Genomic DNA, 27,425 nt, shown 5'->3' on the forward strand with positions numbered 1-27,425 from the left:
CCTCCTTAATGAACCCCCTCCCCTTTTACACTAACAAACAAACTATTACTTACCACAGTCTCCGGCAGGTGGACGATCCCGCCCCACCCCATTTTCTATCTGCCGTTCATTCCGTATTCTTCCGTCCATATTTTCTTCTTTTACCTTCCCCATTTGTTCCCGGGGATAATCATTCTTGCATCTGACTAACAACACCATTCCGTAAGAGCCTCATATGCTGTGAGAGAGAGTGTGCATGGTCTTCCAATAAACAGTTGAGGAAGGTGATTAAGGTATAATTTCTTTTTTTTGGTATGATAATTACCACTGGACGTTAGCGACCTGCCTTAATGAACCTGGGAGTCTGTAGGTCTAGAGCCTTCATAACCAACCAACCACATTACATTAACTTTTAAGTGCTCATTAAACCCATATAGGCTGGGTACCACTGACCTCCTCCTCCTCCTCCTCCTCATACTTCCTCATTTCCTATACCCTTCCTCCCTCCTCATCGAACCCCCAAGAACCCTCCTCAAACAGCCTGCGTCTCAAACACCTGTCCCCTCGGGGTCACTAACTGAGGTAGATGTTCACCTCCCTCCGTCCAGCGACCTAGACTCGAACTCGTACGGTGTCGTCGCTACGAGAAAACGGAGACATTCTGAAAGAGTTCGAACCTGGGGTCGAAAGAAAATGTGGATATATGTATTGTTGCTGTGACTGACCTGATACAAAGAATGGTCATTCCGTGCGCAAGGAAAACAGGGTAAGAAGAAAAATGAATATATTAATCTGAGCTCCTTACGTGTTCGTAGACCAAACTATCAAAATATCAAAAAAGGTCAGAGTAAAAGAGGAAGATGAAAGAAGGAAGGGAGAACCTCAAAGTTTCACTATTCGAGTGAAGGAAAGAAATAACATAACGGTCCATCCTCGTCTGGCTGGTCTCCACACACAAACTACAGCACCAGAAATGCATAATTCACGTGAGACTGGAGACATACACACACACACCAGGCTTTGGATCGCCACCGTCACCTCCTGCTGCTACCAGGGATCCCTCCTCCTCGAGTTGCAGTTCGACACCACAAACATGGGGCGTATACAAACCGCTCCAACCCAATCACTGCGAACATCAATACTAATCACTGCACTGAATATCAATGCTCGCTTTTGCATATATGTAAATACAGTCTACCTAATACCCATGAATTTTTATAGGTATTCCCTCACCTTTTATTGTTATACGTAACTTCTATGTATTTTTTCTAACCTTAGCTTGATACTATTTTCCAAAAATATTATTATTACTATTATTATCACTATTATCAACAATAATAATAACAATAATATAATACGATAATAATTACTAATAATAATAATGATAATAACAATAATGATAAAAATAATAATAATATAGAAGGTATTATCATTATTATTACTATCATTATTACTATTATTATTATTATTTTCATTATAATTATTATCATCATTATCATTATTGTTATTTCAAATACATTTCACAAGTTTTCATTACATGCCATAAATATCTGGCCCACTAAAGTGCCAAACAAATGGACCCAATAAAAGGCGGTTATCTGACGCTTTTACACTTATCCGGCCTGCACTAAAACTGGTTGAATGGAATCGGTTTAACAAGGCTGGGGGGGGGGGGGGCTAAAGGGAGGGGGGAGATGGGGGGGGGGGGGTTGTGTAGAAGCGCTAGCAGCAGCAGCAGCAGTCGGTCTGTGAGGGCCCCGCTTGAAGCCATGGCGTTTGACGAATGGCCCAGCTCACACACACACACACACACACACACACACACACACATGGCTACAAACTGAACGAATTAATGTCCACTCCTGTTTCTATCACATTTCGAAATTGCGGGCCCAACGCTGCTAGATTTGTCGCTGCTCGTTTATCAATATATGGTACAACGCCAATCATACGATTTGCATGTAAATCCCTATAAATGCATTCACTGTTACGAAAAAAAAAAAAAAAGCAGAGGGAGAAAAGATAAATGAATACATGGATTCATACATGCGGGGCATATGCCTCACAATGCTGCAAATACCGTTTTCTATACCAAGCTGGATACCTGCGTAAACTAATATTTGTTTTGTAAAAGTTCTATCGGTATTCTGTACATAATTACGCATATTCTTTTATTATTTCCATTGAGAGTTAAAAAGAATACGTCCAATATATATATATATATATATATATATATATATATATATATATATATATATATATATATATATATATATATATATATATATATATAGTTCTTTCATACTATTCGCCATTTCCCGCGTTAGCGAGGTAGCGTTAAGAACAGAGGACTGTGCCTTTGAGGAAATATCCTCACCTGGTCCCCTTCTCTGTTCCTTCTTTTGTTAAATTAAAAAAAAAAAAAAAACGAGGGGAGGATTTCCAGCCACCCGCTTCCTCCCCTTTTAGTCGCCTTCTACGACACGCTGGGAATATATATTAATTAAAGTTTCTTCCCATGCAGGTAATGTCTGTTAGACCGTCTGTCAGTCTGTCTGTCTGCGGCTGTATGCCTGTATGTGTTCGTCTGTGTCTTACTGTGCATATCTGTTCATACTGAAATCATTTTTCACACAAAATACATATTTTTTCATATTCCAATAAAACTGCAAATGGTCCTGGGGAAAAAAATATGGTAAAGTAATTTCGTGATATCTTTAAAGAATGGAAGCTTAAGTTAAGGGAACACTTCGCTACCTTAAAAGACAGATTTAAAGGGTTCTTTTGGCACCTTAAAAATCCTAGTGATAGAAGACCTGTTTTTAAGTAATATACAATATATAGTTTCCTTTAGAGTATACATACATTCTGGGATATAGAAATTGTGTGAAAAATTCATCATCAAGTCAATTCAATAATTCAATAATTTTATCCCTGGGGATAGGGGAGAAAGAATACTTCCCACGTATTCCCTGCGTGTCGTAGAAGGCGACTAAAAGGGGAGGGAGCGGGGGGCTGGAAATCCTCCCCTCTCGTTTTTTTTTTTTTTTAATTTTCCAAAAGAAGGAACAGAGAATTGGGCCAGGTGAGGGTATTCCCTCAAGGCCCAGTCCTCTGTTCTTAACGCTACCTCGCTAATGCGGGAAATGGCGAATAGTTTGAAAGAAGAAAGAAATTCAATAATTCCGTAGCAAAAATTATTGGTTGCATTAGAGAGATCGAATGTAGTTGATCTTAGTACAAACCCCAATACGCCTATATAAACCTTTAACCAACTAATAATAAAAAAAAATTCAATCTATTTCAACAAACTTTTCAACCTTTTTTCCTTTTTTTTTTCGACATAGGTCACACTTAGGATTCCATCAGAGAGTATGGAAGACTTATGGGGTTGACAGCAAAAGACTCCGACGTCAAAGGGGAGGTTCAGTTGCTATATGCTGATGAACCATTATATACTCGACCCGTAACGCATTAACGGCGATCAAAGGTCACCGTGATTAATGGCGGAGGTATTAATGTCTGTAATCCTCCCGTGGGTGATCAATATTGTGATTAATACGAGAATAATGTTTATTAATGAGAGGATTGTTCATAACGCTCATTGTGATGAGGGGGAGGAGGAGTCTGTGTCATTTATCAATATGCCTGTGCGTTTTCCCTGAGGTCGCTCGCTTCTGTGCTCATGTGTCTCGTTTCTATGCCTCATTTCTGTATAGCGTGGTGGTGGTGGTGGTGGTGGTGGTGGGGGGGGGGGGGGGATATCATTCCTTTGAAAGTGGACTTGCAGCAAACGAAACACTGACCGAGAGAAATCAAGTTAACGAAGAAAAAAAAAAAATGGTTTACTCGTCTGTGCTACACAATCCCAGGTGTGTGTGTGTGTGTGTGTGTGTGTGTGTGTGTGTGTGTGTGTGTGTGTGTGTGCGCGCGCGCGAAATATTTTATGGTCAATCATATACAACACTTTCGACAGATTTTCGACTTTTTCCAACTCTACTGTCTTAAAACTTTGTGCTCTGAGAGAGAGAGAGAGAGAGAGAGAGAGAGAGAGAGAGAGAGAGAGAGAGAGAGAGAGAGAGAGAGAGAGAGCCGGAGGGAGACGTCATGTTGAGAGTGTGATAAGGATACCGTCTTCTTGACCCGTGGCTTAGGACCCCTGGTTATTGATCCTGTCAACGTATGAGAGAGAGAGAGAGAGAGAGAGAGAGAGAGAGAGAGAGAGAGAGAGAGAGAGAGAGAGAGCCGGAGGGAGACGTCATGTTGAGAGTGTGATAAGGATACCGTCTTCTTGACCCGTGGCTAGGACCCCTGGTTATTGATCCTGTCAACGTATGAGAGAGAGAGAGAGAGAGAGAGAGAGAGAGAGAGAGAGAGAGAGAGAGAGAGAGAGAGAGAGATCTGTTTGTATGTTTTTCTGGATCTCTCTCCCTCGGGGTCACCACCCAGCCTCTGTTAACCCCCCCCTGACCTACCGAAGACCGCGGCACAATCATCTGACTGTGTGTACACGACCGGAACATGTTCACAACAGGGTTTGTGTCTAATGACCCCACCAGGCTGACCCTGGGGTCGTCTGGGGTTGGGGTGACCAGGGTCTGACCCTTACTGCCTTAGGTCAGCTTTCCGCCTGGTGGCTGTTAGAGGTCAGCGGCGATTGAGGACGACAACGAGGTCGTTAAGAGCACGACGACGCGTTCGCGAAGGACGACCCTTGAGGACGACGGTGTCGTTCTCGAACACGACAGTACGACGCTGGATCACGAGGATGACATATGACCCTGGGGTATGGGTCATTGGCCGGGTCATCTTGCCTAAGGTTCGTACCGTCGCGCTCAAGGGGTCGTACCATCGTGCTCAAAGTGTCGTACCGTCGCGCTCAAGGGGTCGCACCATCGTGCTCAAAGCGTCGTACCGTCGCACTCAAAGGGTCGTAAGTCGCGCTCAAAGGGTCGTACCGTCGCGCTCAAAGGGTCGTATCGTCGCGCTCAAAGGGTCGTACCGTCGTGTTCAAGGGGTCGTACCGTCGCGGTCAAAGGGATCGTACCATCGTGCTCAAAGTGTCGTACCATCGTGCTCAAGGGATCGTACCATCGTGCTCAAAGTGTCGTACCATTGTGCTCAAAGTGTCGTACCGTCGTACTCAAAGTGTCGTACCGTCGTACTGGAGTAATCCAACCCTCACCATACCCTCCCCTGATCCACATCCAACAACAATTACCCTCATCCTCGTAGATCTATCAATTATATCAAACACCAAAACAGTGTAATCAATTATCGATTACCTTAATTATCATTTTATGATAATTCCCCAGATCCCGGAGGACGATGAAGCCCGCCAGCCAGCCTGGTTGGCTGTCTGTCTCTGTAGATTTGAATATATATTGAAGGCCGTCTCAACTGCTCCCTTGGGAGTGTTTACATTGGCTTAGATGACGAGTGCTTTGGTGATTGAGTCCCTCGTTGCCTCGTGTAGTTCCCCCATGGTAAGCCCTCACGATAATTCAAGGTGGGAGGGGGGGCGAGTATATTCTGCTTTGCCCCACACACACACACACGTACACATCACTTAATAAAGAGCATATGAACCAATAGAGAAAGTCCAGAGGAAGGCAACAAGGATGGGAGCAGATTTATGAATGTTTGTGTCACAGGGGAAAACTGGGGGTCTTAAACCTACCCATCATGGAAGACAGAAGACGACGTAAAGTGTGACCTGACCACAAGTTCTTTTGTTTCTAAAAGACGTTTGAGGCTGCAAACAACGAACAGTTCTTCAAAATATGCGAGGGTAGAACAACCAGACGACATAACATTCGTAGTCCAAGAGTGGTGGATGAATGGGATGTTATACGAGTACACAGACAGTATATATAAGTTTAAAAAGTCGCATAGTAGCCGAGAACGTTCAACGGATTGGGAGGGAAGGCCTAGAACGTAGAACCCCCATCCACTTCCAACCATACGTTAATTACATACCTTAAAGACTGACAAGACCAATGTGGTTTACAGTATTATATATTTCTCACATCCAGCTAGGGACCATGAATTATCACACTTCCCTGTCGCAATACCAAAATACCCAAGAAAAAAAATTAAAAGATACAGTTTTCGCAAACTGTAATCGGAATCTACGATATATGTCCAATTTCCTCTCATACCAGCTGTTACACCAGCTCATCTGAAGAACCTATGCTCCCTTGCGTCTGCGAGCCAAGGGCGTCGTTGGGGAGAAGGACTCTGTTCCTGACGGTGTCTGTGAGCCGAGGGCGTCGTTGGGGAGAGCGACTGACGTCTGGGGACCTTCCACTAACCTCCTTGATGGTGTAATTAACCAACATGTCAACTGGTCGAGTAGGGGAGTTAATCTCCCTCGAGACTTCGGGCAGGGGGTGGGACGCCAGTGTGTCTGATTGTATCCACACTCTGAGGGTGTATTTAGCCTTCCTTCTCTATAGTTATGTCGTCTCGCATAACGTAGACTTGGTGACCTTGTGAATATCTGGGTAAGGTCTTCGGGGTTCTTCACCCCATCCACCAGAGCTGGGTCTGGGTTGGTGGATTTGGTCGTTGGTCGACCAAGCTGTTGGTGGATGCCGCAGACCCACCCAGGACTATACATATAGCCTCCACAGCCTGGCTGGTTTGGTACCACTTTGTAGATGCTTGTCCAGTGCACTATTAAAACTTCTCTGCTGTGCGTCCCATCCTGTTTCTGGTGATAGCTGGCAAGGTGTTGATGAGTCTAAGGTCCGGGTGTTTAAGTTTTTTTTCTAATCTTCTTTTTTTTTTTAGTTGAAACGAATATTTTTAAAAGTCTTCCACACTTGTCGTATCAGTATCGGAACGTAATTTGTCGACCATACCCTCTAGGATTTTCTAGGTATAGATCATGGCGTACTCCAGGGAGCATAGCCTCAGAGGTTTCACTGTCCCTTATAATTTAGGCTCTTTACTATCATGGCGTACTCCAGGGAGCATAGCCTCAGAGGTTTCACTGTCCCTTATAATTTAGGCTCTTTACTACATTAATATAGGATGCGAAAGATCTCCAAACATTTTCTAATTCCGCAATTTCGTCCGCCTTGTAGGATGATCTTCGGACGCAATAATTTTCAACATGTGAAAGAAATAGCTTTCCGAATGACATCAACATTGGCGTATTGTCTTGAAGGTCCGCAGGATCCTGCCTGCATGAGGCAGCCGTTGCTGTCTTGTATTCGCTGAATGTTAGGTCGTTAGACGTTATTACTCTGAGGTCTTCCACATCACTGAATTGGTGTATGATATCGCCTGTGTCTGTCCAGTATTCTGTGTTGCTACAGATTTCTTAATTTTCCCAATACTGCAGGCGTTGAAATTCATCTCCATTGAAAATCACGTTGCTCTCAGTGGCCCATCAAAAGACTTCGTTTAAGTTTCTCTCTGTAACCTTTCTACGTGTTCTCTACGTGTGATTTTCATACTTATTATTACTGTATCATCGGCAACGGATGATACGAGACTGTGGCTCGTGTGCGAGCCATCGTCAGGTATAAGAATGAGGAACAGGAAGGGCGCAAATACAGTTCCGTGGAGGCGCTGGGGAGGGTATGGCTTTCACCTACGTGTTGTGATCTGTTGGTCAAAAAACTGCATATCGATCAACCATGTTTTTCCCCCTCCCCCTACATTATTCCCATCTTTCGCATTTTGTGCGCTATGACACCCTTGTCAAATATGTCAAATGCCCTTGAAAAAAAAAGTCTGTGTACGTAGATCACGTCAGCATTTCCCATCATGGAGGTCAAACGACTGAGAGAGAGAGAGAGAGAGAGAGAGAGAGAGAGAGAGAGAGAGAGACCCGGTTTTCCTCCCTCCCTGAAACCACGTTCTCCTGCGTGGCGCAGTTTCCTCACCCCCGTCAGCTGGCGTCTTTTAGACAGACAGACCTTCGAAGATTTTAATGACGTGCGGTGTCAACGTTCTCTCGGTTGGGCAAGTTATGCGCGACTGATTTGCTGCCTCCACTCTCGTGATGCACTTCCAGACTCTCGGGGAATGATGCCAGAATATACTCTCTCTCTCTCTCTCTCTCTCTCTCTCTCTCTCTCTCTCTCTCTCTCTCTCTCTCTCTCTATCTATCTATCTATCTATCTATCTCTTCCGGAGGATACAAATCTGGGGTTAAAATATCGTTTGGTCGTCCTTATAACCTATAATTTAGCTGTTAAATGAAGACATATCTACGTTATTATCTGATCATTTGCATTGTATTTACTGGGAATGTATAAGTAACTGAGAGCATTATAATATATTTTCCATTATAATTTCAGGTAGAGAAATGTTTGAATATGCTAAATTTCAATTTTGAAATAAAAAGTTTTTTAACTTGAAAAATACCATGAACTATTACCTGAACTATTTCATTCATGACTTCTTCTTCCTCTCTTTCCTGCAGATGAATGAAAAGTATTTATTTGGGTAACTTCTTATTCACGACTTCATCTCTTTCCTGTGACATTTTTAGCTTCTGGTCTATGAAGCCAACCCCGGATGCTGCAGGCAGCCTAGCAATGTCGTGTCCCTTACTGTATGCTTTGCATGTTGTGTGTGTGTGTGTGTGTGTGTGTGTGTGTGTGTGTGTGTGTGTGTGTGTGTGTGTGTGTGTGTTGAGAGAGAGAGAGAGAGAGAGAGAGAGAGAGAGAGAGAGAGAGAGAGAGAGAGAGAGAGAGAGTGTGTTACACCATCTCCCTTGATTAAAGAACAAATGAAACACAGAGAAACACATACACAGACACACACATATACACCCTCCTGATCGCCTCAGCCACTATAAGGAAGGGAAACCTGGCCCCACACACCGAACACTCTTCACCAAACTCATGCACATATCAACCACAAATATCTATGAGTCACGAAGAAGCTTTTGTTAATTACCCACAAATTCACGAGTCATTATGGCACACTCGTCGTTAATCAACCATAAATACAAGTGATCCTGTTATCACTTTATATTAACCATAGGTAAATAAGGGTCATAAAGTTAATATACCTATTTAACCGTACATACATAAGGGTCACTGAGGTACAGGAATTGACTTTAAAACTTCACGCCACCTAACTGTGGAAGTCGCATTCAGTGATAGAGTCTCTCTTTCGTGGTAAGGTTTGTGACCTACAGTACACACAAGGAAGCCTTCTCACACACCTAACCACGTAAGTCCACAGTGCTAAACTGTCCTACCTCTTTTGTGTGCGTTCACTTCTTCCTGTAAATAACTGAAACTAATTTTCGTCTTCCAACAGAGTCTACACATACGGAAAGCAGCTTAGAATAATGCAGCAGCGGTGGAGCGGCAGAGGGAGACTATCAAGTCTATATAAATCTTCCTAAGAAAAAAAAAAATAGTATTCACGACTTCAATCACCTTATGGAACACCTACACTGTTATCTATGAGAACTGATCCTTTGGCAGTGATGACACAGGACCAGATCCTCTCGTTAAGGTATTCTGATGCGTTGAATCCTACCGTTTACCTAAGTTCGGTTGAGCAACAGAGGCTGTGTCTCGGTATCAACACAGCAACGGCGTTCAGAGAGAGATGTCAAAAGAACAGAATTGAATCCTATTCCCCGTCGTCGCTCCTTTACTCACACACACAGACACACACACACAGACACACAGACACACACAGACACACACACACACACACACACACAGACACACACACACACACACAGAAATGATCAGCTTTAGTGACTGTGATTCGCGAACTGTTCCGCCGGGGATCGAGCCCAGGTCGCGTGAGTCCCCAAGCACCCAACCTAAGTGTTCAACCTCCCCTCTGGGCTGGGCGATGAATAGGGTACATGGCTTAGACTAGTGTGTGTGTGTGTGTGTGTGTGTGTGCGCGCGATAAGAGACAGAGCAACACGAGTTGAAAATCCTTTCCCCATAACACGCAGGCAGTACACACACACACACACACACACACACACACACACACACCATATCATTTGGGTTACCATACATGTAATACACAATCAGGTTGTACTCATACATTTTCCAACCCTAGATTAATAATTCCCACGTTCGCTCTCATTAAACTCAAACCAACACACGACGACCACGTTTGGATGACACACACTCCGATAAAAAAATCTATATGAAAAAAAAGTTTGAAAAGGTAATATAGAGGATCTTCGGTTTCCTTGAGGATGAGTGAGTAACTGGTTCGTAAACTTTGGCTTCAAGAGGGTTTTCATGTCTCAAAGTTTCAAGACAACTTTGATTGGTGCAGCTCGTTAAGCTGGCATTTAATTAGTTTCATAGGCCTATATAACTTTTTGATGTTGAGTTAATGGGAGTGTCACTGAATGAAAGAGGAAAGAAATGTTATAAGGCCATCGCAATCTTGCCTTTTCTCCACCCCCCATTATAAATGGCAAGTGTGTGTGTGTGTGTGTGTGTGTGTGTGTGTGTGTGTGTGTGTGTGCGTGTGTGTGTGTTCTACACCTACGGGAACCTTATTTACTTCAGTGTCTCTTGTCATGTAACTTTCGTACAATTCCATCATTTACATTACTGCCCTCAACCACCACTATTCTCATACTATAATAGCACATCTCTCCATTTATTTTTCCGCTCTAATGTTTCTCGCTTTGCGTTTTACATCTTCACCTTCACAAATGAACCTGGTATAAAGACATGGATGATGCGATCAGGTCTGTCCTTACTCTGTGATCATATCTGTCCATACTCTTAAAATCTTTTCTATGACAAATGACTCTATGGCCTCAAACCTCTCACCGTAACTCAGCTCTCTGATTTAAGGAACCATCTATGTTGTTCTCCTTTGTGTCTTTTCTTTTCTTATGGTCAAGTTCGGTGGGCAAACATCTAGCGGCATATTCCAAGTTCAAATTTCTGTGTGAAGGAACATAATATCTGCCACCAGTTTGTTTACCTCCGTTACAGTTCTCCTGAATCCATGTTCTTGGGAGTGTTAGGGTACAGTGTCAACTCCCTAGTCCCTCTTACACTCAGATCACTGTCGTATTTACTTCGGGTATTACACTGCATTCATATCGGAGTCTATTTTCTTCATGTCTTCCTTCCTTATCAGTGCAGTTATCTGGGTTTAACTTTATCAGCCATGTGTCAGAATAGAGCTTCCCTAAGACCCTTTGTACGTTGATACAATCCTCGTCAGTCTTTACGCCTCGCAAGATCTCGTCATCATCAGCAAACACCTTCAGGAACGCACGATTGCCACTCCTCTGGCCAGTCCATTCACCAGGATCAAGAAGAGCAGTGGTCCAAGCACCGAGCCCTGCCGTACCCACCTCGGGGCACCGACACGCACGCACCTTCTCTTCCCTTAAAACTACGATAAGTTTTCGAGCCATCGAAGACGTCTACCTACTGTATCCTGCTCGAAATCTGAGCTTCTTTACACAAAGACCTTGTGTCGTACAGAGCCAAACGCCTTAAAATAGTCCTGGCCTATAAGAACGATCTTCCTTCAACGTATTTCTCATCTCAAACCGAACGCATCCTACGAGACCAATCGGTTCGTTACACACGACATCTTTGTCTTGAATCCATGACACTCACTTTGCAAGTTCGTTCCTTTGCTGTGGCTCAAACATATCATCTCTGATTATCTTTTCCAGTATTCTAAAAATGAAACTTGACAGCTGTACTGGCTGGTCTGAAGTTCACAGCAGTTTCTCGATCACCTTTTAAGCACACAGACGCCACGTCTCTCTCTCTCTCTCTCTCTCTCTCTCTCTCTCTCTCTCTCTCTCTCTCTCTCTCTCGTCGCCTACACACTCTTCCAGCAATTTCTCGGGCAATATTTCACGCGGCCTGTCAACTGCTTCTCCTCAAAGTTTTTAGTGCACGCAACGAGACAACGCACGCACGTGCACGTGTTTTATGAGGTTGGTGGGTGGGGGGGAGGGGGGCGCTTTAATCCCTCACAGACTCGCTTCGTGTCTTCATTTCTGAGCACTGACTTCGAATCCCTCTCTTTTCCCATCCCACCACGGTGGTATCCGGTTCTATCATGTCTTCTGCTGTGGACACCGCACGACTGAACTTGTAACCTGGTTCAAACCCCCACCCCAACATTTTCTCATCAAGTTCTACCGCCCTTCTCTCCGAACCCCTTAGCCTGATGAGCTGCTCTTAAACCGACAATTTAATCTTGCAAAATTTGTGGAAAAGTTCTTGGGATAATCTCCAGCCAAGTCCACAATATTCTTTTCACAAGTTTCTCTGCTCCTCGTTCCTTATTTCTGGCTATAATAATTCCTTGCTCTCATGGTCGTTAATACACCAGTCGGCCCACACCCAACCCAGGTGCTCATCCTCCCTCGTCTACAAATGGGTACTCAGGCTGATGTGTGTGTGTGTGTGTGTGTGTGTGTGTGTGTGTGTGTGTGTGTGTGTGTGTGTCCCAACAAATACATACACACGTTATACATCCTTTTACATCATTTAACCAAACCCAGCCACGTTTTTGATAACCAGGTAACCCCCTCCTTGTCTTCATCCTCCGTGAGAAACTATCATATAATTAACCACTTTTCTCAGAAGGATGCCACAGGCCATCACCTGTATAAGCCACAGAATCTTCTGCACACACATATATAAAAAAAGACGATATAAGTTTTCTTTTCGCATTGGTATGGAATCGAATCTTCTTTAAAAGACTATCTGATTCTTGGGAAGATATGGTTTCAGGAGAGTTGGAATCCTTTCTCTACAAACACGTTGCCCTCGAACAATCTTTTCTGATCCTATGAAAAGAATCTTTAACAAGAACAAACTTTTTTTTGATCCTGTAGAAATAAACCTTAGCTAGAATGGGGTTTGATCCCATAAAAACGGTAACAAAAATGTGTAGCAAGAACGTTTTTCAGTCCTGAAGGAATATCAACAAGGATTTACGTCAACTGTGGAATCGCTGGCAAGAACGTTCTCTGATCCTACAGAACTGTTATCAAGAACGTTTCTCACCCCGTAAACGTTTACAACAACAACGTATTTCTACCCCTAAATAAACGCTATACAAATATTCTTGGAAATCACACACAATAACGCCTCTCAAACTTCATCGAACATAATACTGAATCGTCAGCAAAAAAACTTCTGTCTCTTAACCATACAGAATAGTCAGTAAAAAAAAAATATATAAATATAACTTTGATACACCGAATTATAGCAAAAACGTTGGAAACGTTGGACAGGGCGATGCTGCTAAGACAGCAAGGAAAGACACTTGCGTTACCCAGTGTCCCGCCACAAGTTAAACAAATGCATCATAAAGAACAAGAAAGAGATAAAATTCGCAAAGCAATATAAGTGCTACGATATTTGCCTGCATCTCATAAACATATGTCAAAAACTGACTCTATCCCATCAATCAACACTCCTCGTAAAAGAAAATGCAAATTTTCCAGATTAATATGCAAATTTCACGAAACAAAGTAACCCATATTCTAATCAGTTCGTTCACACACACACACACACACACACAAACTGGGTGGCCAGAGGAGAGGGGAATCATTCCTCAGGGGGAGGGGAAGAGAGGACACAGTGAGGGGAGAGTATCTGTTGGCGACGTGTCTCTGAGGCAAACCAACTCAGGGATGGAGGGGAGAAGAGGCATCAGGTGAGGGGGAGGAGAGGCATCAGGTGACGGGAGATGAGAAGAGGCATCAGGTGACGGGAAGGGAGAAGAGACAGTAGTTGAGGGGAGGGGACGAGAGGTATCAGGTGAGGTGAGGGGAATAGGGGCCTCAGGTGAAGGGAGGGGCATAGGGGCATCAGGTGAGGTGAGTGTATATCTTTCGTCACCCTTGTGTGTGTGTGTGTGTGTGTGTGTGTGTGTGTGTGTGTGTGTGTGTGTGTGTGTGTGTGTGTGTGTGCATGTAACATTTTCTGAAACAACCTGGACATTAGGGTAAATCTTTTTCATTCTTTTTTCCTTTTATGACTTTTCAACAGCCAACCCAAACCATAACATGAGGGACAAAGGAAGAAATCCTGTATTTCCTCCTTTGTAGATTATCATTCATTCCCTACTGACACTCTCTACCAGCAGCCATGAAAAAAGCTGTCAATATATATATATATATATATATATATATATATATATATATATATATATACACAACACCTCCCTAGTGTTCACTACCAATCCCTACTCACAAATCACTCTAATCCCCATCTTTCCTCCCTAATCAGACCTGCTCTTATCGTCTACGAGACGACAACAGATCTACCACAATCCTCCCTCAGCTCTACATTCCACCACACAGCCCTTCTACCATAATAACCCAAACTTACCCAACTCTAAACTCCTACCACAATCCCCCAACTTAGACTAGACCCCACCACACAGACCTCCTACCACAATCCTCCGAACTCTAGACCCTATCAAAATAGACCTACTACCACAATCCCCCAACTTAGACTAGTCCCCACCACACAGACCTCCTACCACAATCCTTCGAACTCTAGACCCTATCATAATAGACCTACTACCACAATCCCCAACTCTAGTCCCCACCACACAGACCTCCTACCACAATCCACTAACTATAAACCCCCCACCACACAGACCTCCTACCACAATCCCCCTAACTCTAGACCCTATCAAAATAGACCTACTACCACAATCCCCCCCACTCTAAACCCCACCACACACACCTGCTACCACTATCCCCCAACACTCGCTATTCAGCCCCCAACACCCGGATCTTCCTCTAACCCTCAAGTCATCTCATCTATCCTCCAATTCCACCTACACTATCCCCTAACCAAACCTTCAAGGCCTCCATCAACAGATACAATAAATCCACTTTATTGAAACAGCTACAGTACTCACTCCCTTAAATAACCCATGCAACTAAGCATCAAACTGATATCCAAACATATTCCGAATACAAGTCTTTTACCAACTATTTACTTCAAGCCCCTTATGAACTACCCTGACACCACCCTAACACCACCACTTATGAATACCACAAGTCCCTTCTCGACCCGCCTGATACGAGGCACTTGGCTCACGAAACACCGGAGGTATAAGGCCATCAGCACAGTTCAAGAAACCCGGTAACAAAGACAGATATGTCTGGCATCTGATCCTCAAACGTTTATCTGATCCTCAAACGTTTACCTGATCCTCAAACGTTCCCTCCTGTAATCAAGGTGGGTTGTTTGGTCTTGAATATTTCTCTACAGCAGACACGGGTGGTGTACAGAGCAGCGTCTTTCATTCTGTTATGTACGGGGAGAGACAAAAGTCTGCTCCTTTGTTTGGCGTAAATATCTCGCGAAAGGCGAACATTCTGGCGCGCTTCCAGGCATTAAACGACCACTTGGTATATCTCTGAGCAAGGCCTTCACACAGACGTCACTACATTTCCAAAGATAAAGGTACGAAAAAAATTTAGAAATTAAATTTTTTTCCCCGTATATTTACCTATTGATTTTAAACTGGTCTATACAAATCCTATCTTTTTTATGTGACCAAATTTAGTACAATTATATGGCGCACAGGCCAGAGGCACATTCGAACAGTGATCCAAACCAATAACACATGTGAAGCTTCACTGAAAGTCAGGCTTGCCAACTGCCTATCATTAGACTTCGCCAGATGTGAATAATCACCAGACAAAACCAGGGAAGAGGCTCTTGTCCTTCACTGTACGTTTTCCTGAGTTCATCTTCCCCATGTCATTCTCACTGTCTATCGTGTCTGTTCGTGATTCTGTATCACTCGACTACATGCGATGTTTATGTATCATCCTTCCGATGTGACCCTGTTCAGTGTCAACACCTGACAGTGTCAGGATTTTGTACAAATAATACGTAACGTATCTTATGCATGATTAAGGTCTACTGCAAAGGTGATATCGTATCATACACGACGCATGATTTTTTTTTTTTCAAGGTGATCTACATTACTTAAAAAAGCTGTCTAAATATCTATCGAATATATATATATATATATATATATATATATATATATATATATATATATATATATATATATATATAAGTCACATACTAATGACTCGAATTCCTTTACTTGCTGGTATTAAGCATATAAACGCGTTTAACTGATGGTCTGGACATGTGAAGCATCAATACGATGCTGTGAACATCTTTCTACCAATTAGCACATACACCAGTGAGGCCTCAGTGTGTCGTCAACATGGCAGACACATAACTACAGTTCCTCTCAATCCGCTGATTATAACACCAATCATCAAACTCACCTGAACCACTTCAATAATCACATCTTTTTACACACCATGATTGGAGCACTCGGAAATGACAATAAAATGAACTAAATAACCTTAAGACTTAGAAAAAAAAAATTGCCTCGTCCCAGACAAAAGATTCGGGTCATGCTTGAGCAAGCTTCGAAGTCCCGATTCATTCGCAATCAGGTCGAAGCCTGTAACGAACCTATTGTCTCTGCCTGTCGACACGCAGAGGGGTTCAGACCAAGCTTCGTTCACACGCGTCCCAGGCGGGGGTCCCAGTTCCGCGCCTGGTCGAGACTGTACCGAACCTATACCTATGACGGTCGGAACACATGATGGTTCGAAACAGCTTCGCTCAAACAAGCCCCCAAACCTTTTGTCCGGGACTTCAAAAAAAAAAAAAAAAAAAAAATGGGGAGTTGACTTACCTTTATGCACATGCATAGTGAGAACGGGAAGGTAGCGATGATAAGGAGATAAGAGACGATAGTGAGGATGATAGCGCAGCATCCAGGACCCTCCGGGTTAGCTAAGGAGGAGATGAATAGATTAGTGAGATGCACGCGAGATGCTGGCACAGACGACGAGATAATTAGATAATGAGACAAATAATGACGATCTCTAAGTACAAAACTAGAGGAAACGTGGGTTAGCTGAGAGATAATAGGGAAGAAATTATAGAAATAATAAATAATATAAAATAGCCGTGAGAAATAATAAGTAATATAAATAGCCGAGAGAAATAAGTAATATAAAATAGCCGTTAGAAATAATAAGTAATATAAAATAAGCCGAGAGAAATAATATGTAAAACAACTGAGAAAAATTGTGTTACAGTAGAGACTTCCCAAGTGAGATGAGAATTTTGAGACAGTACGAGACCAGTAAGAGATGTAGAGAAGGAAATCAAACGAAAATCAAGAATAATAACTGTCTAAGTAAAGAAGTTGAGGGACTGGTAGATAATCAAAGGATGAGAAAGAAATATGAGCAAAAAGTGAGAATCAATTACGCTACACGGATATACAAGGTATACAAGAACTGAAGATAATATGCCTCAGTAAATATGGAAATAAAATTATAGTTAACAGTAATGGGAGATGAGGGAGAGAAATGAGACAGGACAGAGACGGGAACTAATTTAAAAAAGTATAAAAGACAACAAGAGGAATGATCAATGACAAAGGTAAGGAGATTACTTGAAGAAGATTAATATTAGATAAGCAATTATCAAATAATCATTTTCTTTTTAAATCAACAACGGTAAAACAGATTATTTACGAAGACACAGTCAGAAAATAAAATACCAAATGAATTTTCCAATGTTGAGAGACGATTTACCAAAGCAAAAAATGAACCCGCAAAAGTTGATTAAATCGATGAATCAATAATACAGACCATGATTGTGTTTCCCACATCCCAGTTTCTTGTATATTCCTAAGCCGCTGATTGGGTGAAGGGAGGCAGCGAGAGAAATATATATATATATATATATATATATATATATATATATATATATATATATATATATATACAAAAAACGAGAGCGAAGAAAATGACTTTAAAAGTGATCCCGAAAATTACATTGGCCTTCAGCTTGAGAGAGAGAGAGAGAGAGAGAGAGAGAGAGAGAGAGAGAGAGAGAGAGAGAGAGAGAGAGAGAGAGAGAATTTCTCTCACTGTAAATATGGAACTTTGCCACAGTTCTAGGGGTTGAAAAAAAAAGAAGAAAAACGAAAATAATCATGAAAATAACTGGTGATCTGCATCACTCGTAAATAGGTAAACAAGATACAGGGTTTCAATAAGATTAATTACGGATAAAAAAACAAAAACAAAAGAGATACGATACCATATAACAAAATGTAAAGAAAGAAAGAAATAAGATAAGGGGTCTAAGCTTTTAAGTTATAAGTTATTATCATATATCGAATAAATGGAACAATAATGAAATAAATCTAACAATAGCAAAACTTGTATTAATAATATTCTTAATATATCAAAGACTAAAACATATATATAAGAAATTTTATCTTATCACAACCCTAAAATTTACGTCAAATATATAAAACAATGGAGTAAACTCTAAATGTTAAATAGCAATGTAAACAACAAGTAAACAAATCAAAAGAAATCTGATTACTGACCTTAGCCAACTCTGTAAACCCGGCAAACTAAGAAAGATCTCAGATATAAACACTCCACTGCCGAGGTAAACAAGAACATATCTTGCTCAAAATGTACACACAAAAAAAAAAAAGATACACAAGATTTGCAATAAGCAAACTTGTAGCAAACACAAACACACACACAAACTACTTTCCAAGATGCACATGCAGTATAAAAAAAATATATATACATATATATAACATGCTTGTAAACCACACATGAGCATATAACAAAGGAGTAGCATATATGTAAACATAATTATGAATATCATAAATACACGAAAGGGCTTTGTAAACGATGGTAAAAAAAAAAAGGCGTAAACGCTTAAGCACCGGAGGAATGGAGGAAAAAAAAAAAAAAAGTCTTGGCGTTTAAAACACTACGCTGTAAAATAACACCACCAAAGTTTCAGTTTAAATCTTTAGCAGGAGCAAGACAAGCGAACTGAATGATCAACATGCAAAAACTCATTTGCATAAGTCACACACACACACACACACACACACACACACACACACACACACACACACAAGTAAAACCTCATTTCTCGTTCACAGTAAATAGGTAATTACACAAACACACACACACACATGATCATTACCGTGTGTCCGATAATAATCACAAGCAGAGACAATGTAGACGTGAACTACTGCGACCTTTAATTACACTGGTCAGGACAGAGGTTTCCTGCCCCCCCTCCACCACCCAACCTCCCCCACCCACCCGACGCTGCTCTAAGGTCGACGTTCCCCCAATATCAACCGATAATATTGACATCTACTGATGGGCCTGATAATTACACAGATAATGAATTTATTGTGGCTGGAAACGATGGTGCCATCTGTTAATACTTGAGTATAGAAGTGTGTCTGTGTGTGTGTATGTGTACGTTCTACTTTATCTTAACATATAACGGTTACACACACACACACACACACACACACACATACACACACACCCACACACCCTCCCTTAATTATCTATTCAGCCGCCCATCTCCCTACAAGGACCACCCTCCTGCCGCCCACCCACCCAAAGGAGCCGCCCACTGCCACCAACCGACTAACCTAACCAAACAAAGAAAAACCTTCAAACAAAGAAACAGCTCTCAAACAATATCTTCACACAATACGAGATATTTACAGAGTACATCTTCACACAACAGTAGTAGTAACTGATCCAGCCTCAGAAAAATGGCTAGTACTAACAACCCCATCTAACAATCATTCTAAGAATCTTCAAGCTCAAATCTAAGCACCACGTATTACCTCCAACACCCCGTCTTGTAACTTGAAAAAGCACTTCATCGAATACCGTCACACAACTATACTTAACCCCTCGTATGAAACAAGTAATATAACATTACTTCAAACGATCATTCAAACCGAGTGTATGAAACAACCAAACTACCAAAATTGGACACTGAAGTTATAAGACACGCTCTCAAGCCCTGCAAAAACAACAAAGAACATTTGCACACCAGCCCTACACAGTAACAAACACTCCCACAACACATTAAACCAACGTCTTATTAAAAAAAACTCACTAAACCAACGTCCTTAAAAATTTACTAAACCAACGTCTTTAAACAACTAATCAAACCAAAGTCTTCATACAACTCATTAAACCAGCGTCTTCAAAAAACTCACTAAAACAAAGTCTTTAAAAAAATAATTAAAGCGTCTTTTAAAAACACATTAAACCAACGGCTATAACAAAAACTCATTATACCAACTCGTTAAACCAACGTCTTCAAAAAACTCCCTAAACTAACATCTTTAAACAACACATTCCCAACTTTCCAAAAACAGATCACACAATCTATCCATCATTAGTCTTCTCCTAACTGTGCAAATACACCCTTACAAAACACTTATAATCATCCTCATACTTAAAAAAAAGGTACTTTTCATTCAAAATCAATTAACATCTTCAAGCGAAAAACGCTCGAATTCTTGAAAAAAATTAATGTTTCTATACTCAATTGCTTCCCACGTTAACCAAAATAATCGTGATTTTGTGCATATATATATATATATATATATATATATATATATATATATATATATATATATATATATATATATATGATGTGATTATTACACGAAAGTGCACTTGGGAATCTATCGTGTTTCATTTCCGTGGCATTTCCCTGTAATAAGGACGATACACACACACACACACACACACACACACACACACACATATATATATATATATATATATATATATATATATATATATAATCATCAGAGGCTGAAGTACTATCATCTAAGGCCTTCCATTTACCTTCTGTGGGACTGACACTCTTACCCCATCAACCATCTTCTATCATTAACAGTTGGAATACAAACGTCTGAGGTTTTCCCATTTTCCATCTCTGGGCTGACGTTATGATTTAATCTTTTGGAAACTCATCTTGGACCCTTGAAACTCTCCCTCCCTCCCTCATCTCCCCCCTCATAACTGGGAGCCATGTGTTACCTCGCCTCCCTTTAATGGCTCATAATCTCAACTCCCCACGTATTTCTGCCTCCAGTAATATATTCAGCTTTATGCTTGCAGTGAGCTATGAATTTCAGGTTTCATGCTGTACGAGACTTGCGAGACGGCTATAATAATGTGTTATAGCTTCCGTGCTCGAGAGACTTGCGAGATAGCTATATAGTGTGTCTTAGCTTCCGTGCTCGCGAGACAGGGATAACCTCAGCTTTAGCACTTCGTAATGAGCTATATGCAGGTTTTAGCTTTCGCGCTTCTGGAACTGAGATCTAATCTCGGCTTTGGGGCTTTGCCAGCGACCTATGGCTTCAACTGTCATGCTTGCTAGCTTTTGAGTTCAAGGTCTCGTGCCTGTGACAACATCACAATCACCACCTCACCCTTGGTCACAGGAACACCAACGTACATTATCCAAGTTCTGATGCGAAATTTACGGCAGACAAATCGCCTCTACGACAAGAGAATCCATGACGTTCTCTCTCTCTCGATCACAAACTGGAAGACATTTCGCAACGGTGAAGTAACGGAGAAGATGCGATGAATACCATCCAGGTGGAAGCTGGCCGGAGATGGCTCAAGGGGACGAGTGGACCCTGCAGCTGCTTGTTGGTCAAGGGACATGAATGAAAACCTCACCGTTGGCCTCCTGATGGTCTGTGACCAGAACCCTCTCCGGTAGACCCCTTGATGGTCTGTGACCTGAACCCCTCCGGAGTTCCCTTAGAGAAGCTGACACTACGAGGGTAACATATTGCCAGGGTCGGTGATACTGTCAGCTGGGGTAGTGTGTGTGTGGGGGGGATGCTTTACCAGCCAATCTTTCCAAAAGACATGACCACCATCAGTCTTCGTCTCTCCCTCTTCTTCCGTTCCATAAGCCAGGATGGCAACGTAAGAGTTCCCCCTCCCACAACCCCCCTACACTCTGTACTACACCTATTTCCATATCAAGCACCAAGGACACTTACCAAGTGTACATTTACCCTTCTTAAAACAGCAGATCTATACGTAGATACACCACACGAGGGTGAATGTCATACACAAGCAACTCTCGTGACAGATTCACATGGTGGCAGGAAGAAGGCGCTAACGATCGCTGCCCCACAATTCGTCACCAACGAGCCAACCAAACGTAGAGGACGTGGAGTCGGTTTATTAGTCAGTGTCGCCGATGCAGTCCATTTCCGACCTCCGAGAAAGCATCCGTAAATCATTTTTCCTCCCAATGGTCCACCTTTCCCGAAGGACTGGCTCATCCATTCTTCCACTTAAGACAATGTAATTCATCCGTGTGGATGAGGTGGAGGAGATGTATGTTCTTACATCGACCCGGGTCGTTTCTGCCATCTTCCCGTACCATCTGAGAATCACCAGGTCTTAATTTGCTTCTGGTTCCTCACCATACTCGACGGTCTATCATTTCTAGTCCCTTATCTCTGATGTTGCTCGCTGTGATCTTAGTTCTATCATCCTTACTTCCCACCACCAACTGAGGACACACGCTGTTTTCTAAGCCTTTATACAGAGGAAAACGTGTCTCGATTGATTCCTCTCGTGGGAAGATATATATATATATATATATATATATATATATATATATATATATATATATATATATATATATATACATCATCTTCGGAACAGGTCGTCCATGAATCCAACTTCTACATTCCTGCTCATCCACGAGACACGCCACAAGCAGGTCACTTGACCTTCCCCTTCCACTTCTACTCGATCGTCCACACCATCACTGTCTCTCCACCTTTAAAAACAAAAGAAAAAAAAAAAATCCTCCGGGCAATGCCTGCCTCGACTTTGTAACCTTCTGTCCTTAAAGGCTACCGACCCAAACGCACCATCATTTATTTACGACAACAGCATCACACAGGCTGGGAGGCAAGACCACGACTTGAGGCCATCAGTCTTGGGGAGGTTAGGAAAAAAAAAAATGACCACGGGAACCTCTGCTGCAGCAGTGCTGGAAATCCTCAACCTCGGAGATCCGTTCCCTATTCCATAACTCCTTCGGTTCAGTGTTCCATTCCAGGGGACCACTGAATACTAAAGGTGTACATCCATTCTGGACGAGTACCGTCCCTGGAAACATTGTCGGTTTAAAATCCTATTAAGCCACATCCACTCTTAAATATGGTACTGAATCAAACAGAAAACTGCAATTAATAAAAATAGAACAAAGATCCAAAACTCAAGTCTACGTATTCGTTCTTACCCACGAATGTAATATCCTTTTCTTTCTAGCTATCGAACAGATTACTTAATTATATTATCTTCCAGTCCCACCTGACCACCTCTCGCAACCCCTGACCTTATCACAACACCGCTACATATCAATGGACACCAAATCCTCTTTGTTTGCATAAAAAAGAAAAAAATGTTGGGGCTTGATCTGGGGCGATCTTCTCTCCCTCATCCTCCATCCCTGCACAGCGTAGTCCCGGCCACCTTTTACTTACACCAAATCCCGTATTTTAAGTTTCGTTTGTTAAACCTAAACCCACAAATACACCTCTCGGTCCCAGTTTCATTTCTTCCCTGGCTTTTAAGAAAAAAGAAACACCACCATATGGATGCCCTCTCCTTCAAAACCATGGCAGTAATTCCTTATTCACCGCAAATTTTCCTAAACATGTGAGAAAACTGCTAAACTGTAAGTGCAAATCTTAAACCAGGTTAACCTTCTGTCTTAGTGTGTTACAGCCAATAGACCTCGCCTCGTTCATCTCTAAATTCTTGCACACACGCACACACACACACTGCGTGTTACACACCCGTTTTCCTGAAAGATGTAGTAAACTAACTTAAGACAAAAGGCAAAATTCTGCCTTAGATTTCCTGTTGCAAATCTACTTTCCCTCCTCAACCACAACATTTAACTCTGAATTCGGAAAGAAAAAAAGATAATCGTCTCTCTTATAACAGATGCCAACGGCAAATTCTAGAAACAGGATCTTCTCGCCAAACTTCCATCATCTGGCCTTCCTACTGCTTCACATGTGTCACGGGTCTCCTCTTCTGTATTCAACTACGGTACCAACTCAAAATGCAGATGAATTTCACACACACACACACACACACACACACACACACACACACACACACACACAGAGGCTGCTTACCCATTTAAAGACGGAAGTGCCCTTGTGCCCTTAAGTATGTAGATAATATAAGCCCTTACAGTCTTAACACTCTGCTCGGCCGGCACGTTTCTCTCAATCTGTCATACCCACTTCCACTTGTCATACTACCGACACTGATGACACTCGGGAAGCTCCATCCTAGAAGGACTTAATTCTACTGCAAATTCGTCACAAACTATAGTTGACAAGGACAACGACAGTCAACCACCACTCGTCTTCAGCAACACACACACACACACACACACACACACACACACACACACACACTTTACCCTCTGTCCACATCAACCTACTTGAAGCATTGTACACGTTACACCTTCATGGTGTGTACCGTCAAACATGCCTTTTGCTTTTAGCACTAAACCTGATCTTCCTATGGATTCCCTTCCCCCTCGTCTTATCTGATCATCCAAAACTGCTTACCGTCTCGCAAGGAACGCTACTCCCGCCTACGGAGAGGGGCGTCCCAATCCTCTTTCTACCACGTAGACAAAATCTTGTTTTAAAGCCTCACACATCTTACCAACGCCCCGGGTCCAACCTCTCTCTCTCTCTCTCTCTCTCTCTCTCTCTCTCTCTCTCTCTCTCTCTCTCTCTCTCTCCTCTTCATATTCGTTCCTCCTTTCCCCTCACTATCCCTTCTTCCTCACCGACCTTTACAGTCGGATCTCTGACGAAGTTCAGCCCTTTAACAGCTCTCGCGTCTGAATGCGGACTCACCACCCCTTCCCAAACTCGGTACTTCATCGTCAAAACACCGTTCAGACCCCGCGATACACAAATATCCTCCCTCTTATCTTATCTTATCTTGTTCTTCTTCTTCTTCTCTCACTTCTCTCATTTGCCGGATTTCCTCCCATCACATGGCCGTTCTTCTCTAGTCACATTCCGCGGTTGTTTCAAACAGAGAACTCAAACATATTCTACATTAATCATTGTATCTTATAAAATGCCCAAGGATATCTCTTGTCAGAGAGGCAGTACGTGAGTGTGTGTGTGTGTGTGTGCATACGACTGACCGGGTTTAGTGGTGTCATATATATATACATTTCTCCCGAGTTGCTTCCTGGTAGAAACAAGACGATGAGACAAACGGATCATTCTAGAACTGGCAGCCTCATGCACGCTGGGAAGCAAGCGACTATACACCGCAAATTAAAGTTTCTTCTCCTCTTCTTCCCCACCTGAGGACTTCCCGCCATAACAACACTCATAAGCGAGCGAGGCGGAGCGGGTGATCCTCCTCGAGACGACCCGCAAAACCCCGAGGGAGACATTCCCATCCTGTTTAAGATACGAGAGAGTGTGAGAGAGAGAAGCGTCTGGATCCCACTCGGGCCGATGCTCTTTTCTTCGCCCGCTTTTGACTGGGGCGCTGAACCACTTCCTTATTCTCCACCCTCTTATGACAAGTGATCTCCGGGGGGGACATAAAACCGTAATTAAAAGATTTTTTTTTTCCCTTTTTGTCCTTCGGGAGCGTAACCGCGAAATCCTTCACGTGAACAGGAGGTCAAACGAGGGAAGAATCGAGTGTCTGCGGGGCGTGAGGTAAAGACTCCATTACGTTGATTACATTTGCTTTGCTCTTTCATCCGCGGCACCCCCGGGGAGGAGGAGGGGGGGGGAGGGGGGCGTTCCCCCCCCCCCCCATATCGTTGTCAGGTGGGGTCGTCGTCGTCTTCTTCTTGGGCTGAAGAAACGCGGCCAAGGTGGCTTATGACCTGAGCTGCGACGGCGTCACGGAGAGAGAGAGAGAGAGAGAGAGAGAGAGAGAGAGAGAGAGAGAGAGAGAGAGAGAGAGAAGCGCCTTCTTTTGTCCCCCGGAATGAACTGGCGCGAACATGCCCTAAAAAAAGACACATTCCCACCACTGTGGAATACATATAAAAATCTTCACGTCGGCCAAGACCCTTCAATTTTCATCTTCCCACAACCCCCCCAAAAAAAAGAAATTAGGAGACTCGATTAAAGTATCTACTTAAATGCAGAACTTCGTTAACTCTCTCTCTCTCTCTCTCTCTCTCTCTCTCTCTCTCTCTCTCTCTCTCTCTCCATGATCGCCCGTTATCAACAACAACCCAACATCACTTGCCCAATGTCCACCACGGACCTCCGTGTGTCATATCCCTACACCACAGCACGTACGTACCTACACCACAGCTGATACACCAGGACCTACACCAGATGGTTTGTCTAAGGAAGGGGTACCACTTCAAACACCCCCTGACACTCGCTCGAACAACAGCCCTCTCTCTCTCTCTCTCTCTCTCTCTCTCTCTCTCTCTCTCTCTCTCTCTCTCTCTCACACACACGTTCAACCATATTCTCCTAGAAGCTCTTCCTTTAAAGTCTCTTAAATAACTTCGACCACACAAGCCTCCTTCTCCTCTCTCTCTCTCTCTCCACCACCAATAACCGCTCCACCCCCCACCCACCTCCCTACTGTTTAACTCCCCCACCTCCCTAGTTTAACCTCACCAACCACCCCCCGCCCACTTACCACAGTGATGCTGGTAGGTATTATCAAGAATGCGTTAATGAGCCGACCACATGTGGTTAATTAGCAATTCCATCATCGAGTCAAGAGGTGATTCGCAGTGGAGCGGGAGGGAGGGAGGGGGGGAAACCGCCAAGCCATTTTTCCTTACCTTCCCCGACGTCTCGTGTTCGTTTTCTGTTCCCAATTTCTTTCATTTCTTTTAATAATGGCAGACTTTTGCATTCTGCGGGGTTTTCAATTCCACTTGTGATGGTAAGGTTCCTGCGACGTCGTGCACATTTCCCGAGGCTTTTTCGGCGAGGAAACTTTTATCATATGATTTTGCAATACCTTTTTTATGATGGAGATATTTGGTTCGCGCATCCTTTAGCATTTCGGAAGGTAGACATACGTGCACTTTACCTCAAGAGGGTTTCCTCCGCACAGATCAAATCATAATATAGCTCACGGTGTTTTCTTCTGTTTTGGTTCCTTGTATCAATGTAACGCCAATTTTTCTGCCTAATTCATCTTAAAAACCTTCTTCTTCTTCATCTTTAGCAATGACTATTTTCTTTCAATCTTTTTCATCAAATAGGTCGATTTTTTGCTCATAAATAAAAAAATCTCAATCATATTCTTTTTTTTCAGCCATATCAAGCGCTATTATCTCTCTCTCTCTCTCTCTCTCTCTCTCTCTCTCTCTCTCTCTCTCTCTCTCTCTCTAAAACCTGTTGTTTGAAGGAAATATAAATCCCACTAAACTCCAACAAAACAACCACTCCTTCACACCAAATAACCATTCTCGCAAACAACCATCCCACCAAACTATAACTGCCGCAAACAACACCTACGGAGTCTCTTG

The 27,425-nt window shown here is 42.7% G+C and overlaps 1 protein-coding gene across 11 annotated transcripts in view; it reads right to left on the reverse strand.

The window, feature by feature from the left end:
* LOC139751551 (mechanosensory protein 2-like) overlaps positions 1 to 27,425 on the reverse strand; it is a 1,369,287-nt gene that overhangs the window by 251,411 nt on the left and 1,090,451 nt on the right. For all 11 annotated transcript variants that reach the window (XM_071667090.1, XM_071667093.1, XM_071667089.1 and 8 more), the window contains one exon: positions 16,678 to 16,778. In XM_071667090.1, coding sequence (XP_071523191.1) covers positions 16,678 to 16,778 — 101 coding nt within the window. The remainder of the gene's footprint in view (positions 1 to 16,677; positions 16,779 to 27,425) is intronic.

Source organism: Panulirus ornatus, chromosome 11 (assembly GCF_036320965.1).
Source record: "Panulirus ornatus isolate Po-2019 chromosome 11, ASM3632096v1, whole genome shotgun sequence".
Lineage (NCBI taxonomy): Eukaryota > Metazoa > Arthropoda > Malacostraca > Decapoda > Palinuridae > Panulirus > Panulirus ornatus.